The sequence below is a fragment of the Nanorana parkeri genome, unplaced genomic scaffold (assembly GCF_000935625.1).
Source record: "Nanorana parkeri isolate BGI_ZX_2015 unplaced genomic scaffold, ASM93562v1 scaffold1060, whole genome shotgun sequence".
NCBI classification, from domain to species: Eukaryota; Metazoa; Chordata; class Amphibia; order Anura; family Dicroglossidae; genus Nanorana; species Nanorana parkeri.
Genome location: NW_017307328.1, coordinates 171,916 through 191,951, shown reverse-complemented (window position 1 = coordinate 191,951; position 20,036 = coordinate 171,916). Strand labels below are relative to the sequence as shown.

The 20,036-nt window shown below is 39.2% G+C and overlaps 1 protein-coding gene across 2 annotated transcripts in view; it reads right to left on the bottom strand.

The window, feature by feature from the left end:
* The window catches only part of LOC108796125 (galanin receptor type 2-like), a 24,771-nt gene extending 6,761 nt beyond the window's left edge, over positions 1-18,010 (bottom strand). The window contains exons 1-2 of one of the 2 annotated variants that reach the window (XM_018567545.1): positions 17,958-18,010; positions 15,036-15,404 (exon numbers count right to left, since the gene is read on the bottom strand). In XM_018567545.1, coding sequence (XP_018423047.1) covers positions 15,036-15,382 — 347 coding nt within the window. In that variant the 5' untranslated portion in view covers positions 15,383-15,404; positions 17,958-18,010. Of the gene's footprint in view, positions 1-15,035; positions 15,405-17,655; positions 17,879-17,957 lie in introns of those variants that run through there. The other variant, XM_018567544.1, reaches the window with a different exon arrangement.
* Between the last annotated feature and the right edge of the window lie 2,026 nt (positions 18,011-20,036).

The following is a 20,036-nucleotide window of genomic DNA, read 5'->3' as shown; positions in this document are numbered from 1 at the left end:
CTCTGCTCTGGGGCCCCGGGGGGGGCAACCCGCCCCCCCCCCCTTTAAAGCATGGTTCAATTTGCTCCAACAGGGGGGAAAAAATCCCTTCCTGACCCCATCAGGCAATCGGATATTTCCTGGATCAACAATTTCTGGTGCTTAATATACCTATAAGAACTCAATGTCCAGTAATATTCTGTTTTAGGAATACATCCAGATTTTTTTTTCCCGTTGATAAACAATGGCCTAATTTTATTTAATTTTCATAACCCCATATATTACATAATATTACCATAGATCAATCTTACATATTAAGAACATCACATATTTATTCCATATACAATATCAATATTAAGTTATTCATTATACCCCCCCCCCATTTTTCCGAAAAAAACAAAACAAAAAACACCCTTTCTACCATATAAAGTAGCTGTCATGTCTTCCATTAATTTAATATCGTTTATCCTTGAGAACCACTGAACCATCGAAGGAGAGTCACTCCATAAAGCTGGTATACAAGCATGTGCAACATTAATAAGATGAATCAACAGAGAACCTTTATATTTCTGTAAGAATAAGGTATTTGACCACTTGCCATCCAGGGAATTTTCCTACTATTTGCATACAAATGATAAAATATACATTTTTGACTAGAAAACAGCTTTAGACCCCCAACAATTATATATTTTCTGAAAGCTGAGACCCTGTAGAATAAAAAAATGCTAGGTGCAATTTTTTACGTTGCACGTTTTTTGCGCAAATGTTTATCAAACCCGTATTTTTAGGAAAAAATAAACAAAATTAAAATTTAGTGCACAGAAACATAATATAAAACCCAATTTTTTTGTAAAATATGAAAGACGGGATCACATCGGGTAAATAGATACCAAACATGTCAAGCCTTAAAATTGCGTTCGCCCGTGCAGCCACAAAAAATGTAAATACCCACAATTTCCCATAGGGAACATTTTAAACGCTTTAACCCCTCATCAGTTTAGTGCTAACAGTCATTGACGGTGCTAGAATTATTGCTCTCACTCCAACGTTCGCGGCAATATGTAACATGTTTAGCGCAATTGTCGTTTTTGCACGTAGGCGCACCGACGCATGTTTGCGTGTGTATGTGCGTGCACGTGGGGGATGGGGGGTCTTAAATTTTTTTTTTTTTACATTTTATAATTTTTCTTTTATGTTCCTTTAATTTTTAAAACTTTTTAACACTTTTTTTTTTTTTTCCACTAACCCTATTGCTATTAGATAGGGAGCTATCAAGCACCCTATCTAATAGCAGATAGGGTGTGACAAGTCCTCTTTATGGAGACATCAGGGGTCTTGCAGACCCCTAATGTCACCTAGGGACCCCAAAGAAGCTGAGGAAGCAGAGATCTGCTTCCCCAGCTTCATCTCCTGGCTCTAAGAGCCGGAGACTGTGTACAGTGACACCGGAAGTGATGTAATACTGTCAGGTACAAGTCCGCGGGAGATGCCGAGTCCCTGTGCGGGGACACACAAGGAGAGGGCATCCACCGACACGTCCCGGCCGCGCAGGCGCAGACGCCAGAAGGCCCGGCGCATGCACAGTGACGCATCCTCGTCCTATATTAAGCACCGCAGGACTCCCATTCAGTGCTCGGTGATCTTCAGTCACAACTGGAGGTTCCTGCTGTGCTCTTGTCCCTGCTCTACTGGCGATTTTGCCCTGCCTTGAACCTGTCCCTTTCCCATTTGATATTGGCTATTACAGTGAATGACCCGGCTTGTCTCTGGACCATCTCTTTGATTAACCCCGTGTAACCTGCTGCTCCTTTGATATTGACCCGGCTTGTCTCTGGACTCTCTCTTTGATTAGCCTCTTGTACCCCGCTGCTCGCTTGATATTGACCCGGCTTGTCTCTGGACTCTCTCTTTGATTAACCCCTTGTACCCTGCTGCTCGCTTGATATTGACCCGGCTTGTCTCTGGACTCTCTCTTTGATTAACCCCTTGTACCCTGCTTCTCGCTTTTTATTGACCTTCGGCGCCTGTACAGACGCCGGATCGCTTGTAAATTAACAGCAATCGCCTGCTGTTAAGAGCGGTACCAAACAAGCGGTTATTGTTTTAACCACTTCAAAGGGCCGCCGTCTATAGACGTATTGCGGCCCGGAAGTGGTTGAATGAAAAAGGAATGACTCTGGTCCATCTCCTAGATCAATTTCTGTCAACTTATAGCAGATCATGATAACTGAATCCCAAAAAGTGCGCATCAGTGGACATTCCCAGAAAATGTGTAGTAAATGTTCCTTCTTGCTGTTTACACTTCCAAAAATTAGAGGAAGTACCTGGGAACATCAACTGAAGGCGAACTGGTGTGTTGACACCAGTTGGCCTAAAACTTTTAACAAATATTTTGCAAACAGGTTGAACAATTTTCTGTATGGTTTATATCAGGATGGCAAGGCCCAGATCAGTGTAGTGGATATGATTATGCTATTGCAATCCAAATGGAACAAAGGGTCCCCTAAATTTGGGATGTTAACTTCTGCATGCTTAACCATTTCGTGACGGGAGACTACCTGGTACGTCCCACCACAAAGTGCCCAAATGACTGGCTATGTACACTGTACATGACCAGTTATTTGCGGCTCTGTAATGCTGGTAACCGCTGATTCTCAGGAGTTACCATTCATTAATGAATGCCTCAGTATTGAGGCATTCATTAATGAAATAGTTGAGCTTTTGTAAAAGCTTCTTTCTTTCAATAATTAAAGAATGAAGCCGTTACATACAAATACCGGATGGCTATGATCGCTAAATAGCGATCCGGTATTTGACAGCTAAGATAGCAGAGAGGTAGCAGAGTGAATCACCTCTCTGCTATTTGTCTTGACAGCTGGGATGTTTTCAAAGTTGTGTGATACATTTCAGGCACAATGTTACAATGCATCTCTGTGTCTCTGTGCCTGAAATGTATCACTTCTGATCGTCTGGGCACGGTCAGAAACCTAAGGCTGGGTTCACACCTGAGTGTATTTTTTCAGCTCGTTTTTCAGCTCGTTTTTTAGCACGTTTTTCCGTTCAGTGAAACGCGCGTTTCACTGTCGGTATGATTTTTTTTCACTTTCGAACTTCCCGCCGGCTCCGCCCCCTGCGACACGGCCGCTCGCAAGGGATGGAACCTGGAAGTCGGCAGCCGCCGGAGGACACAGCGGGGATCGTGGAAAAGGTAAGACCTGTACACTGTATTCCCGAGTGTGGCTCGGGGTTACCGCTTTGTTAACCCCGATCCACACTCGGGAATACCAATGGAAACGCACGGAAAAATGCCCCAAAGAAGCTCCTGTACTTTTTTGGGCGCAGGGCTTTTTTCAGCACGTTCCTACGCGCTGTAAAACGCCAAGGTGGGAACCATGCCCATAGGCAATTATTGGTTTTCACATGTTGAGCCTTTTTTCAGCACCTCTAAGGTTATTATTAGCTGTTCCTAAGTTTGGAGCAGCCTAATAATAACAACCAAAAATGTAAATAAATTATCAAGCAGTCATAGTGACTGCTTGATATAACTGACAACAAAAAAATTAAGAAAATAATTATATATAAATATATTTTTTATACTATAATTATTATAAAAAAATTATTCTAAAAAAATAATAATAATCAAAACTTGTGAAAAAAGTGTTTTCTTTAAGTTTTTTCCTAATTTTTCAAATATTTTATTCGAACTAAGTGAGGCGTTAGGTACACATGTTTGATATAACAAACAAAAAACAATATATAATATGTGTGGGTACATTTAGTAAGAAAGTATATAATTGCCGTGGAAGAATCACACAGCAAAAATGTGAAAAGTGTGTCAGTCATTTATGAACAGAAACTGAAAACAAGCTCAGTCATGAAGGGGTTAAGAGAGCTTTTGAATTGGTTTCGTGGCATTCTTTGATTAGGGTACTGGAAGATTGGTGGTTTGGTCCTAATTTCCTTTGCATACTTCAAATCTTGCATTCTTGACCTCAATTATTTAATTCGAAGGCAAGGTTATCTCTCTGATCTAATTCAAATTCACCAAGAGACACATGGTTTTTGCACATGTTGAGCTTCTGAGTTAATATTTCCTAACTTAAACATTAACGTCCCACCCAATGTATCGTCCTGTCCTCAAACGCACTTTTCTTTTTCGTGGCGAATTGACTTCCTCCCATACATGGGTATTAAACTCACATCCTCATTTAACCAATGTTATCAAGCCAATTACCCCCCCCCATTATTTAGGAAGCTATGAGAAGATCTGGATAGGTGGTCTTCATATAACTTGTTATGGTTTTGATAGAATAAATTTGGTCAAAATGACCCTGTTGCCTAAAATACTTCATTACTTCACATACTTACTGATTGGTATTGTTGGTATGGTATTGCAGGCCAGCAGAAATTACATTTACATTTAAAAACAGTTACATTTATTTGTAGGGAAGAATGGTGTAGACTCTGTATTTCTGCATACACCCCAAAGTAATGGAGGACTTGGGGTCCCCAACCTGTTTCTCTATTTTCAATCCTCTCAATTAGTCCAACTCTCTGCAATATATTCCCTATGTGAACAGCCTGAATGCATTGCTTTGGAATACATGGATGCTCTCAAAATGCCTATAGACCTTCTGAAATGGATACTGCCTAGACAAAGGCTTTTGATTCTGGTCCTGACCCTCTCACATGAGATTGGCTTTATGTGATAGGCAGCATAAATCTCATCAATTGATATCTCCTCACAACCCTTTTTCTCACAAGACTTTCAATCGTGGCTGAATAAAGGGCTATATATAAACGGGCGATACTTTATACTCAGGGAACCACTGATGTTACAGTATCCTACTGTAAGGATGCCCCAAACAGAATTTTTTCAATTTCAACAGATACATCACATTTGCACTCATTTGTGCCTCTTCCCACTCTCTGTGTGAGATTGTCTACATAAGCCACGGGTCAGAGAAGAGAAATTTCCATGATTTCTTCTCTTTTGCGAGGTACCCCTGCTAAGCTATCACACATGACAGCTGATCTGGGGGATCCCAGTCAAAACCTGGCACAGGCAAAGCTCACCAGCCTTCCAGGGTATCATTAATGTCTTCTTGGCAGAAGCTACTTTCAAAATGTTGTCAAGATGGTATTTAGTTCTTTCTAGATAGACATTATATTGTTACATGTTCCCATTAACATTGCAAAATATTTATTTTTTTAAATATTAAAAAATGTCAGCTTATTTTTGATTATTCTATTCTGAAAACCCAACTTTTGTCAGGTTATATTAAAAATAATCCATATAAATATTGTGTATGTCTTATTCAGTCAGGCGATGCCATAATCTAAGCATTGAAAAGCTGCTTGTTTACAAAGCAGCAAGTGCAAGCGGAAATTTACACACATGTAAACAAGTCAGAGCAGTGACTCATCCACCTCACTCCCACTCTACTTTGCAGTTTTTAGTTGGCTCTGCCTAAAGTTTCTATGAGAAAAAGAAAGGCAAAACAGTGTCTGCTGTGCTTCTCAAAACCCATAGGGGGAATTTATCAAAACTGGAGCAGCCAAAATCTGGAGCAGTTGCCTGTGGCAACCAATCAGCTTCTCTCTTTAGTTTGTTCAGTAAAAGTTTGAAATTGAAAGAGAGAAGCTGATTGGTTGCCATGCACAGCTGCTCCAGATTTTGTCTGCTCCAGTTTTGATAAATTCCCATCATAGTGCTCTATGAATTGTTTGCCATTGGTGTCACCTGTATCAGATAGTTATCTGTAAAACAAGAATTTCCTCAAATACTATAAGTAAAATATAAAACATAAGTTTAAGCCCTTCGTGCCCACCTAGTGCCCAAATGACTGATCATGTACACTGTACATGATCAGCTATTTGGGGGCTATGTAATGCTGGTACCGTTGAAAATCAGCGGTTACCGTTCATTAAAGGATGCCTCACTATTGAGGCATCCATTAACAAAAGAGTTAAGTTTTTACAGACACCCAGTTTCTTTTAGGAATTGGGTGTCTGATAGTGATAGCAGTGCAGAATTTACCACAATTAGTGTCACTGTTTGAGACCTGGTACAAATCAGGATCCCATTGTCCCAGGATCCCCCAAAAAACAGCTTTTTTCGAAATGTTTCAGAATAGAAACATTTAGCTACACGTTTCTATTGCGAAACATTGTTTCATCATTGTACGATCAGAAGCCTTTAGTGACATCTGACCCTGAAATGCCGCAGGATCAGTATGTAAGGATCAGTTTCACTACGGTGATTATTGACTGTTCCTAAGTCTGGGGCAGCCTAATAATAACCAAAAATAATTAAATTATTAAGCATTCATAGTGAGATTCCTTCACAATGACTGCTTGATATAATTAAAAATAAATAAAAGTGTAATAAATGTGAAAAAATTTGTGTAAAAAAGTGTAAAAAAAATAATAGAAAGAAATTAAAATCAGCTGGAGATTTACATTTTTTTATGTAACTCATGACGGTGATGCTCAAAGTATGTCACACTTAGTAACATTGTATCCCACCTGTCTAACCTGGTGACCACTATTAGTTTTTAGAGAAAGAAAAATAAAATGTTAGCTTTCAGTTTTAGGGTGAGAAGTACAGAAACATTTCTAAATCCTAGGGATGTCAGGTGCTTCCAAATAAAGGACAAATAAAACAATTTATTGTAATGCATTTTTTTTTTTAGCTGTGCTATTTTCCTAACAAATAATAATCAAAACTGGGGAAAAAGTGTTTTCTTTATGTTTTTTTATTTCTTTTTTTTTTATATAATGTATTTGTCCTAAGTGAGGCATTAGCCACACATAGGGCTATATATTTATATCACATATCTGTCCAATATATAATATGTGTGGGTGTACTTAGTAAGAAAGTATATTACTGCCTCACACAGCAAAAATGTAAAAAGTGTGTCAGTCATTAACTAACAGAAACTTTAAAAAAGCTAATTCATGAAGGGGTTGAAATCTGTATAACCCTAAAAAACATTTTAAATAAAACTGACCCAAAGCCATTACAGTTTTCCTCTAAATTGTGAGTGCAATCAATTTAGTGACTTATTAATCATAATTGTAAGGCTTTTTTTATAAATAAAGTTAAAAAACAAAACTTAAATTACTGCTAACACCACACAGCAGGCATGAAATTACATGTCAGGGCAGTAATCCTATTCAGAATTCAGGGCTGAATGGATTCCCCCCGACAAATGAAAGGTACCTTTACAAATATGTAGTTACTTATGCAGTGTGTCAAAACAGCCCTACCCTCTTTATAGCCTCTGCCTATAGATTTCTTATTGATATTCCATTCCTTAAGCTCCGGATAAGTAAACTAACTATGTAGCAATAAATCTTAATGTATTTAACTTCCCCCTGCAAGTTAAAGTGGAAGTAAAGCAAAGTGGAAGTCATTTCTGCCAAGAAAAAAAGCTTCTACCTGCCTGTCAGTGATTTTTCAGGTAAGGATAGAAGTTCCAGCTACGAAGAAGAGAGGTGACAGCACAGCACTGGAGGGGATCACATACATGGTAAGTTAGCCATAATATGCAACAGCATATATTGACATGTACTGATTGTATTACTGGCTGCAATTATGTCTTTTGAGCTGTAGATGGTGGTGTAGAGCAATGCTAGTCTGTATGTTCATGCTTATCTATGATATACACAGGAAGTTCTCTCTGTATGCTGATGTAATCTTATAAGCAAGTAAAACTTGATTCAGCATTCCTCAAGACCTCAGTGCTTCATCTAAACACATACCAACACTAATATGCTGTGCATAATACAATATTAGGGCAAACACCTTCAGAGAACTTCTGAACTGAAAGAAGAAAAACTTCTGCTTTTAACAATGCATAATAAATGTATTAAAAAAAGCAAATTTTTAATCAGTATCAGCACTGTAAACATGATCCAATTATAAATGAGATTTGAGACTGTCATGGGCCATAGAAAAGTCAAATAATACTACTATACTGTACATTCAGTATTAGTGATGATGTTATTTATATTTATTACACTTTCTGATCACATCTAACAATTTGCAGCTGCAGTCATAAAATTAATACTTTATTCTCTATATTATCACAAAGATGCTGGCTTTGGCCTTTGTTAACTAGCTTTAAAAAATTGTGATATACAGCCACTGGAAACAAAATAAGCATAACTATATATTCTATTCCCTAGGGGATTGAGAGCAGTTTGTTTTAATCCCCTGAAGTATTTATTCCTAGCAGTGCTCTGATCAATCCTGTGACTTGGAGAAAGATCTGGATGTACTGTGCTACCAGTCTCCTGAGGCATCCAGCATTACAGGTTCTAATCCATTTATTAAACCCAGAGCGCCACACATGCATAACACCTTCTAATAAGAATTTATGGGCCAAGCAGTATTGATATATCATACTGTACACCTACAAATCCCAAGGGATGTTACAATGTGAAATCCTAGAGGTGCAAAGCTACTGATCATATTACTGAATTCTAGGCAAAAGAAAAAGCATTTAAAGGAGAACTACGAGGTCAGTGATTTACACTCATCCTCATAGTTAGAGCCGACGTGTGACATTGAAACCTTTACATGTCCACCCTATAGATCGTGAAGTGACCGAAATCCCGTTGCTCCCTCACTTCCCGATCATCTTCCTGCAGAGAGTGGTGACTGCCATTCCCCCCTGTCTGAACCTCCAGCGCTGACTGGAGGAATGGACGGGGAGAGGGCGAGCAAAGCTGGCTTTGCCTCCAGATAAGCAGAGCCTGCTGTCAATCAGCCAGCTGGGTAGATCTCGTCAGTATTGTCGGGATCCGTCCCCGCTGCGGCGCTCTATATATATACAGGTGAAACTCGAATAATTAGAATATCGTGCAAAGTTAATTTATTTCACTAATGCAACTTAAAAGGTGAAACTAATATATGAGATAGACTCATTACATGCAAAGCAAGATAATTCAAGCCGTGATTTGTCATAATTGTGATGATTATGGCTTACAGCTCATGAAAACCCCAAGAACCCCAAATCCACAACCTCAAAAAAGTAGATTATTACATGCAATCAATAAAACAAGGATTGTACATAGAACAATATCGGACCTCTGAAAAGTACAAGCATGCATATGTACTCAGTACTTGGTTTGGGCCCCTTTTGCAGAACTTACTGCAATTACTTTTGCACGATATTCTAATTATTCGAGTTTCACCTGTATACTAAACTTTGGGATAAAAAGGTTAGCCCATGCATATGAAGTACATATACTGTTGGTGTGCCTTTTTTATGCAAACAATTTGATTGATTTTTGCTATTAAAAATAAATTAATAATAATAATAAATAATTAGTAGCATCAGCAGGTGGGACAGCCTTTCTTTAATACACTGAAATTTAGGAGCTATTATACACACATCTCTGAAGGCCAGTGACTCCTACACCCATTGCATTCTAGCACTGCAGTCTCTCTCGGCGTCTTTGTCATTTGACATTTCTAGGAGTGTTGGATGCCCGTCTTCTCCGCTGCTTCCCTTCTCTGACCCCTAATCTCTGCTGAGTCCTGTAGTAACACAAAGCTCACAGGAAGGAATCATAGTGTGCAGTGGCGGTCACAGGCATCTGAGACTCTTAGAAGTGTTGAATTCTGAAGACAATGGTGAAGGCTGCAGCGCTGGAACAGAGGGGAGGTTAATAAAGAAGAGTGTATAATCACTATAACCCCTTCTTCCTGGTTATCCCCCTTGGCCACTTCTTATTCATCTTCCTAATTAAGATAAAGAAACGATTTTACGCCGGTCTGGGGAGATACAAGAGATTGCATACAATGGCAATAAAGTTATATTGTTTCCAGATTTCCCCCCTAAAGAACAGCGATGGCGAGTAAAGTTCCAAGATGTTAAGAAGCGTCTTCAGCGATTGCATCGTTCATGCTCGATTAATCCTGCCAGGCTCCGAGTGCAAGCTAATGGATCTGTACACTTTTTTGACACACCAGGTGACGCAGTGGAGTGGCTGGATCGGCATTATCGCGAATGATGTGTGGTGATGCCATTGTACTTGATCCTATTATAGTTATAGCATGGCTCATTTAGTATAAAGTTCATGTGGAGCTTGATGGACAAATTACAATGATTCTCCTCTCATTTCTCCTGCAATGAACTGTTTTTTTGTGGGAGGGTTAATGGGGTATTGGTTTTGATAAACCTGGACTCTTTAATATCAAACTTTATTTTCTTTTTTTGTGATTATGGATTTTGTATGGTTTTGCTTTGTCTGTTGTGTTTTGTTTTTCTTTTTAGGTCTATGGATGAAGAGTCATTTCCGGGAAGACACATTGCTTTAGGATGTCTAGCTTTATCATGTGCACAATTTATGTTAGATTATGTCTGTGGTGATGTTTATATAGATCTGCGATTATGATATCTAAAATGTTTAAAATTGTGTCATGTGGAATGTGAGGGGGATTCACTAAAAAAGCAAATGGTTTTTTTATACTGTTAATTTCTTTTGACCATCTGTAATGCAGGAATTCCTCTAGAATAGCTTATTCAGAAGTTGGGCGATGAATCACAACTGCGGAGTTCACAATATTCGATTTAATGTATACTGATCAATCAGGGTAACTGGTAGCAAACAAGTGACTTCAGTGTAAACTTTCTGGATTCTGTATTACCTCATACAGAACAACTTTATCCCATGGTAACGTCCACAAATAGAAATAATGTCTAGGAGTAGATTGAGAACTACAAGTTTTTTTGTACAAGCAGAAATTCTTGAGTGTCCCTTTAAGAGAGCAGTTTGACACATGTAATAGAAGTATAAGATAGAAAGCTTACCAACAATAGTCTGATAAAGTATACTTGCAGTTAGAAGGGACAGCAATGCTGGAACCGCTATATGATGCCATGGCAAATCAATAAGTCCTAGTCCTGGAAGTAATAATTACCCTATTACTCTTATGGAGTTTGAGACAGCAGTAGCCAGCTTTTCTAATACTAAAGGCCCTGGTACTGATGGTCTGTCTATTGAGGTTTGTAAAACCTTGTGGCCTGGTGTTACTTCCAGCACTTCTTGATGTATTTAATGAATCTTTAGCCTCTGGCAAACTTCCTTTGTCCATGATTTAGGCCATAATGGTAGTAATTCCGAAGAAAGATAAGATCCTATGCTGCGCGAATCTTATATACCTATTTCGCTGCCAACTACAGATGTGAAAGTCTTGGCAAAGGTCCTTGCTAATAGGTTGAATAAAGTAATCTCTTCCATAATACATCTGCATCAAATGGACTTTATGCCAAACTCCTCTACTGCGATTAATATTAGGAGGGTATTCCTCAATATGCAGATTCCATCAGAAGCATAGGATAGTGTCGAATGGTCATATCTTTGGGCTGTCTTACGTAAATCTGGGTTTGGAGAGACCTTTTGCAATTGGGTAAAATTGTTGTATGCATGTCCTACTGCCTCGATTTGTGTTAATAACCACTATTCACTATCGTTTTCTTTAGGTTGCGGCACCAGGAAGGGATGAACTCTGTCACCGCTCCTTTTTTGCAGTGGCGATAGAGCCCGTAGCCTGTCTGCGATGTCAATCTTTGGAGGTGGCTGGGTTCCAGAGAGGTCTGCAGGAACAATAGGTTACCCTCTATGCAAATGACACCCATTTGTTTCTTGCAGACACTAATTTCTCTCTTGTAGGGGCGATGTCTTTGATTTCAGAATTAGGTGACTATTTGGGGCTGAGAATTACCTGGGACAAGTCTCAGTTGCTTCTTTCTAGACCCCTAGTCGACCCCCTTAATCCACTCTTTAGCCCATATTAAGATAATGCCTCATAATAAGTATGTAGGAGTTGTGATTTCTGGCAATATTGCGGATTACCCTTTGCTGAATCTCTCTCCCCTGATCTCCAAATTATGGTCTCAATCTAGGATGGGCCGTACCAACCTCCTGAAATGATTTGGATGCTCTCAATTGTTATATCTATTGCACCACGTCCCCTGCTGGTTGCCTTGCTCTTTTTTTCGTAAGGTGGCTGCATTGTTTAGGGACCATTATTTGAAAGAAGAAATATTCAAGAGTTAAAATTGAATATTTACAATATCCTAAATGATGGGCGGCCTTGTGACTCTTAACGCATGGATATATTTTTTGGCCACTTAGTTACAACATAGAACTGGCTGAGAGCGAGGGAATGCTCCATCTCATCCTTTCATATTGTATCTTCTTTTTTTGCAAGGTACACACTCTGTATACACTTTGGACACCTCTGCCTATTTACAGAGTAGGGCCCAACTACCAACAATATATTTGATGGGGAAGTTCTGGCGTATGGTTAAAACAATCTTCGGTCTTTCAGGATATACGAGATATGCCTCCCTACTGCATAATAAATCTTTGTTGGAATTGTATAATTTAGAGGGGTTTTATAGATGGGAGAAAGCAGGGTTTTGTTTTTTTTTAACACTTTTTTAACTTTACTCTGAGGGAGTTCTTAAGTCCTTTTCGCAATTGTAGTCTGAATTTGCTTTGTCGGGTACCTGGTTTTCAATATTTACAGCTTAGACATGCTTTACAGTCACAACTGAGGGGGACAATGCTGTACTTCTCTCCTACTACTGATTGTATAGCACAAGCTCAGCTTACAAAGGGTTTAATCTCTGTAACATATATACATCTGCTATGTAAATATTTATTGAAATACCCCATGCCCTGTTGGACCAAATGGGAGGTGGATTTGGGTCCTATTGAGGACGAGGTGTGAGAGAGGGTACTAAAATTGGCTCCTTCATATTGCATTCCCTGTTTCATAGACCTACACAACTTTTTATACTTTTCTTTATAAAATTGGAACTAGATCTGATCCTAATTGTGGTCGTTGTACTCATGGTAATGGTTCAATTTATTGTGGAGATGCCCAAAATTAAGACGATACTGGCATGGTATGACTGTTTCATGGGATATATGGTGTTCAGTTGGAAGTAGATCTTTGCCATGTCTATTGGGATATATTGGGTTACCTCACGTGGATAGATACACATTAGCTGTGAGAAGGTTAATAGCAGTAAAGTGGGTTTCTCCATATTCCCCAACAAAAGATGAGCGGATTGCAGAAATTAATAAATATATTCTGTTTGAAAAATACACATATAGATTGCACCAGAATATGCTTAAATTTGAATTGACATGGTCCCAATGGTGAATAGTAGTGTGCAGCTCTTTCCTCTTCAAAAACCTTGTAGCTTTGGAGTGTGGACAGCTCTTGGCAAGCACCCACATACACCTGGGAGCCGGGCACTGGTGTTAGATCGAGCGGTGAAGCTCTCATTTTGTCTATATATTACTCAGGAACTTGAAAGATGCCTTTCATGCTAAGGTTAGTATATTAATACCATATATGCTCGTTTGCACTTAATACATAGAAACGAATAAAGTACTTACTTACACATAAAGGTTTCTATAGCCTCCACACATACAAACTGTGGTGATCATTGCTCCTTTTTGTCTCTAGACCTCTTGTACTCACATGACTTAGTCCTAAAATGAGTAAATTAATTACTCTACCATACTCTACCAGACTTACTAGACTCAGGTTTTATTTTGCCAGGAATTTATCATGGTCTATACACACCTTTTGGTCCCTGTGTTATATCCTGCTACATCACTTGTGGTCCAACGAAGATACGGAGTTGTGATCACAGTATGTGATGATGTCATCACACAGCAATTGAGAGATTGAGGATTGCAAAATGCCCTGCCAGGTGTATAAAAATTAGGTTCTGCAGATTCCAGATGGAGGCAATGACCCAAGGACAAAAAGTACATGGACAGTGCTGGAGAAAGTTATTACTGAGAAACAGTATCTTTGGAATGGTTCCCAGGGTGCTTAGTTATGCAAATAAAAGGGAAATTCTCTCACAGGGTGCTTGGTCACTTTCTAAACTTCTCTGTGTTGTGTAGAGGGAATGCAGCTTGTGGGGTGCCCTGTTTATCGCCATTATTGTTTAGTTGATCATCTTTCAATCAAAAAGTAGTCCATTGGTGGTTTCTAAGGTGCTAGCAGAGGGACTAATAAAACACTAGACTATTAAAAATGTCAAATAAAAATGTAGAATATCAGTGCATAAACTCTAGCCATCCAGGTGAGAGAATATAAAAAAATAACTTTGGAAAGAAGAAATAAAAACACTTTAAAAACACAAAATGTTAAAGCAACAAGTTGCTTGGAAGAAGCATCAGGGGAAATGAGTGAAACAAATATGCTCTGCTTCTTCTATATAGTGGATATCAGGATTTCATGTGAGAAATATGAAGAGATGCTAAAATGATTCATAACTGTAGGTATAATCAGGCAAAGCAATGTCATTCATTAGTATACCGATAAAAAAACTGATATAGGACAACAACAAAAAGCATGAAGATAAAAAAAAAGTTAAGCAGTAACCTATGGGAAAAGAGCGCAGTACAAAATCTATTACAGAAGCGTTTATCTTTGAAATCAGATCAGTACAAAATTCCTTGATTGCCAAATGTATTCGTGATAAAAAGCATCACCTTTGGGAGAGAAGTAATGCAGAGAACGAATGAAAGAAAGCAAATTAACAATTTAAATAAAACAAGGTCACTAAAGAATTTGGAATAGAATCAAAGGAGCAGTTGATGAGCAGGTGTGCGTGTGTATGTGTACGAGCAAGGGGGGTGGTGGGGATGAAAAGCCATGTACTTTCATTTGTTCAGTGAGACTGTCGTTTCTAAAAGAGTATTAAAGGCATGTGTACTAGGCCTCCATATCCAAAAAGGCATTCAGTACGTCAATGCAGGAAAGGTGATAAAAGATTAAAGTTAAATGCTAGAACAAAAAAAGCAAGTCGGTAAACTGAGTGATAACGTAGAAAGGCTACACAGAGGCAGCAACCAGTGTAGCAGTAAGCTAGTAAAAACTACAGTTCAGGCAGAATCTACCCAGTTAAGACAGTCATAATGACACAGAAAGTGTGGGATGATGGGAAATAATGCTTGAAGAAACACAGGAACACAGAAAATCAAAATGTAAATTATCTATTTACCTGTCAACTGAGACGGCAGCCAAGGTAAAACTGCTGGCATACATTGACAAGTAGATGGAGAAGTGAACTGCTTTACAGAGGAAAGCTCCAAATAACCATCCATCCAGGGTGTATATGGTGGCCTGGAAAGGGACGCATAGTAGTATAAAACATAAGTCTGCCACTCCTAGGTTTAGAATAAAGAGGTTGGTTGTGTTGTACTTAGTCTGGCCATTCCTCAGGAGCACAACCAAGACTAATCCATTTCCTACTGTGCCTAGAGCAAATATCAAGGAGAACACCACAGGCACAATGATTCCCCCAGGGGGCAATTCTGATGTAACAGAGGCATTCCAAGCTTGAGACATTGCTCCGCTGCTGTCACCAGCCCTGTGGAGAATACAGAGAAATTAATACAGTAAACAAATATATTGTATAGAAGTCTTGGAATGTGCTATTCTTAATGTATGCAAAGTTCGATTTTAACATAACAAAAAAACAATTTTTCTTTTAAACATTGGGTACATTTTCATTTTACCCAGGGGCATGCCCAAATGTCAGCGCTTTAAAACTCCCTGCCTAACTCCTGATCTGCTTTACCTTCTGTGGCAATGCTCAAAATAGGACAAATATCATGCAAATTGCACGGAGATCGTCTGGCAAACTTTGCCCCCAAGTTGGCATAAGTTGGTGCTGAGATCTCAACGCATCGTGATCCAGACCAACAAGGCCTCATACATACAAAGGTATGTCCAGACTCCCTACGTAAGGCTCCGGGGCCAAAACAATTTTTTTTCTAAAGATCAATGTTACTCTAAACCACACATGTGACACAGTCCCTTTGCCAGCTTCAACCTGCTGCTTCTCTACACAACCCAATGTTTACAGCAAATCCTTGCTGTTCCACAGATATCTGCTAGTATCTACCTGCTGTCTCTCTATCAATGTATGCAGCTAGTCACTGCTCTGCCAGCTTTAACCTGCTGCTTCACTATAGCCATCAATGTATGCAGCTAGTCATCACTGTTCCACAGCCGCTGCCAGGTTCTGTCTGCTGCTTCTTTATACCCATCAATGTATGCAGCTAGTCACTACTGTTCTGCCAGCTTCTACCTACGGTTTCCCTAGTTTCTCTATATCCAGACCCTGCTGTGTCACAGCCCTCTGCCCGCTGCTTCACTATAACCACCTATGCATGTCCACATGTTTTTAATGGCGTGAACCCGTTTATTTTATGACACTTGCTGCTCTACCACCGCTCTAGCAACCAGAAAATACTTTTAGCTGCAGTGACTGCCTCTGTAAAGTCACCTATTGGCAAGACACTGTATGCACACCCAGGTTCTAGCACAGAGGAGACCCTGGTGTAATATCACTCAGTTATCTACTGTACTAGTTTTTGTAATACGGGGGGGGATGGGTGCTGCTAATTCGATTAGGTCCGTGCACTGTTTGGGAGGCTGCCTGTACCCCCCGTGGACATTAATTTAATGGTATGGCAGATGAGATGAGATATTGTTTATCCACGTTTATACCTTTATTGCTATTGTATAGCATAGATGCATTCCTATATCATTTTCAAATGATATGCCTTCCTGTCTTTGTATTATATGTTCATATTTGTTGTTATATCTCTGACAACTTTTGAAAACCAATAAAAAGTATCTTAAAAAACAATCATTTTACCCACAATGTATTAGGTAATTTTCTCAGTTGAAGGGATGTTTAATGCTTTTAATAACTCCACACCACAAAAAAATTATTTCTATTGCTAGAAGGGCAGTTGATGCTTTCGAAGAGCTCTGGAGAAGTGGACAACACATAAAGCATATTGATTTTTCAAGCAAGTGGTTATGAAAGATTTGGGCAAACAGCTACCATCATCTTACTTATTATTACAATATGTGAAGTATAACTCTTATCAGCACCAACATAAGCATTGTATCACATTATAAAAGCACTTGCATATATCTAAAACAAAATATATTTAAAAATATATTTTTGCGTAAACCAATATAGATATGATACCTGAAAACTATAATGAATGCTGAATATTACAATATAGATAGCATTTTATTTACTTGTCTATAGGAAGCAACTAAGCTTGGTCATCATTAGTGAATATACATAAAATAAAAATAAATATATTCACTAAATGTAAAACTAAACAAAACACTAACACAATACGATTACTGACTTATACAATAAACATCTACATACTGGTCAATATATCAGTGTTGCACTTTGAACAAAACTGTATGCACACAACACCTTAATCTACACTCATTAAAACACAATTCATTATTTTTACTCATCTTATAACAAGTCAATGTTACACATACCATTGTGATCAATCATCAGACATGCAGAAGAATCTAACAGAGTTACAGTGTCCCTTTATCCATGCACATAAGACATTTGTTAACACAAATTTTAAATCAAATAATAAACACGCATAATTAACATTCCATTATCACGTGAAGCTGTATAGCTTATTTGCAAAAGCTAATTACATTCCCAGCAGCCATGGTCGCTCTATTCAAGTCACTTCTGGCACATGTTTAAATGTCCAAGTAGATATATATTTAGAAAAACTGCTTGAGATGTATGGCATGTTAATGTGTGATACGTTACAGATTACCTGTCTGATCTTCTGTTTCCCACCATATGCTATTGTGGTAGAGTGTGTGTTGCAAGGTCTATCAGATATGTTATGTGAATACTGCATGCCTGTGTTTCAGTAGGATTCTCAAATATGTGCCTCAGGATTTTTGGTGGTCAGTTACATGTTTGCATAGGCACCTGTCTGCTAACGCCATGTACATGTAAATGAGCTTCTGTAGAAGTATTTATAAGTCTCATGTGGCTATGAAGCTTTGTGTATGTTGCTATACAGTGTTTCGCTGCGTGCAGTGTGTATATAAAAGATCTTTCTTCCCTTACCTTCTGTCTAAGATGCCGTACTTGTTTCATCTCTCTCTATGCAGCTCTCCCTCTATTCTCCCTCCTCCTTTTACATTCATACTATCCCTCCTGCTTTCACAGTCTCTTTCCCCCTCTAGATTTTCATATGGCTTGCCTTGATGCACACAGAATGTCCAGCTCAGTCTATATGTCACTATTACCTCATATCTATATTTATTATTTACAATATAACGCTTTCAATTCCAGAGCTGTATTTTTTCATATTTTCTTACAAACCTCAAAAAACAAAAAATAAAGATAAGTACCATTATGTGTCTGCATTTCTTATCTCTATCTCTTTTTATTTATTTTGCTGTACCTCAGTCAATCTCTTATCCATCTATAACACACATCATATATATGATATATGATATGCAAGAACATTTACCATTCATTCGTTGATATTTTTTTCCCCGATGAAAATATCATAGGAGAAAAAGTGATAGTTGAGCCGTTACAGTGCTATTTGTTTTTTTTTTTTTGCTAGTATCCTTTATTTCAGGGGAGGGTGTATTCTGAGAACACGAAGCCTGTAAGGAGTTGACATTAATGAATGATTGATAATGTTGCTTATGCTGCCAAAAGGGTAGTCAATAATATTTTCCTGGATCTTTTTATGATGTCTGGAGTGGTTGTATAGCATAAAGCTCATAGCATAAAGCACATGCTACAATCTTACAGTACAGTCCTTTAGATCTACCAACAACTATGCAGTGTAAAGGCCTGTCTGATTGTATAGTTTAGATTAGTCCTAATATTACACAGTTTTGGCAAATATAAAGGTGATTGTACAAAACCTGTTTAGTCAGATATACTGTATGGTGAGGTTAAAACAACAGAAGCAGTGCTGTCTTTCCAGGAAGATGTGGGCATGACTAGGTATGGCCAGGGGCTGATTGAAAAGCTACAGGCTTGTAAATCATCAGTGATAATGCGTATAGCCATGTCCAGTGCCACGACAAGGTTATCCAATATCCAGGGTAAAGCAAAAAAAAAAAGATGCAAAACTGTGCAACCCCTCCCCCTGGGTGGAGCAGGGGTGATAGAGACATGCACATGCGGTGAGCATGTAATGCAATGGTTGCAGCCAGAGGCCTAACCAGAAACCTCAGGGCCCCGGTGCAAGAAGCCATGAAGGCCCCCCGCTGTGGTGCATTGGCCTGCTGGGAGCTGTAGTCCCAGGAGGCAATCTCGGAGCCTCGGCAGTTACTGGGCTGCACCCTGTTCTTCCTTTCCAGGCCCTCTAAGTAGCAGAACGCCAGTGCCTGGTCGCACAAATGCGACCCTGGGGGTATAACAATAAAGGCATGCTGGGACTTATAGTTGAACTACAACCAGCATGCCTTCATTGTCCCTGTGCACACCTCCACATCACCCAGGGAACTACAAGGCCCATCATGCCCTCATTGTCCTTGTACACCCCCACATATAAATCACCCAGGGAACTACACGTTCCAGCATGCAAGCCCCCTGCAGTAGTTCCCTGGGTGAGAGGTGTAAAGGGACAGTGATTGCATGCTGGGACTTGTAGTCCCCTGTATAATAGAAGGCGGTTTTAATTACTTTCCTCATGAAAATACTAATAATACAATGGCATTATAGTACAGCAATTTTCAAGTTCAACTATGTTCTATTTTACGCTTCTATAATGACATTGTATTACTAGTACTTTCATGAGGACAGTAATTAAAACAGCCTTCTATCATACAGGGAACTACAAGTCCCAGCTGAACTGCCGACTTGTAGTTTTCCAGTAATACAATGACATTATAGAACATGGAATAGAATTTAGTCAGTTCCAAATTCAGCCATGTTCTATTCAATATTCTATAAAGGAAAGTACTTACCTCAGCTGTCACGGTCCTCTTGTTCTCCCAGCTGAAGGAAGCTCAAGCAGGCTTTAAAAAAAAACCACACTAGCGTGGGGGACAGCAGTCGGGAACATCCAGGCGAGTCTCTCTGTAGTATCAGGACGGCTGCTGCTGGGTCCTCGCGGCCGTGTTCACTGCCGGCCCGCCCGCCCGCTTGTCACCTGCTGGTGACCGGCGCAACCCTCAG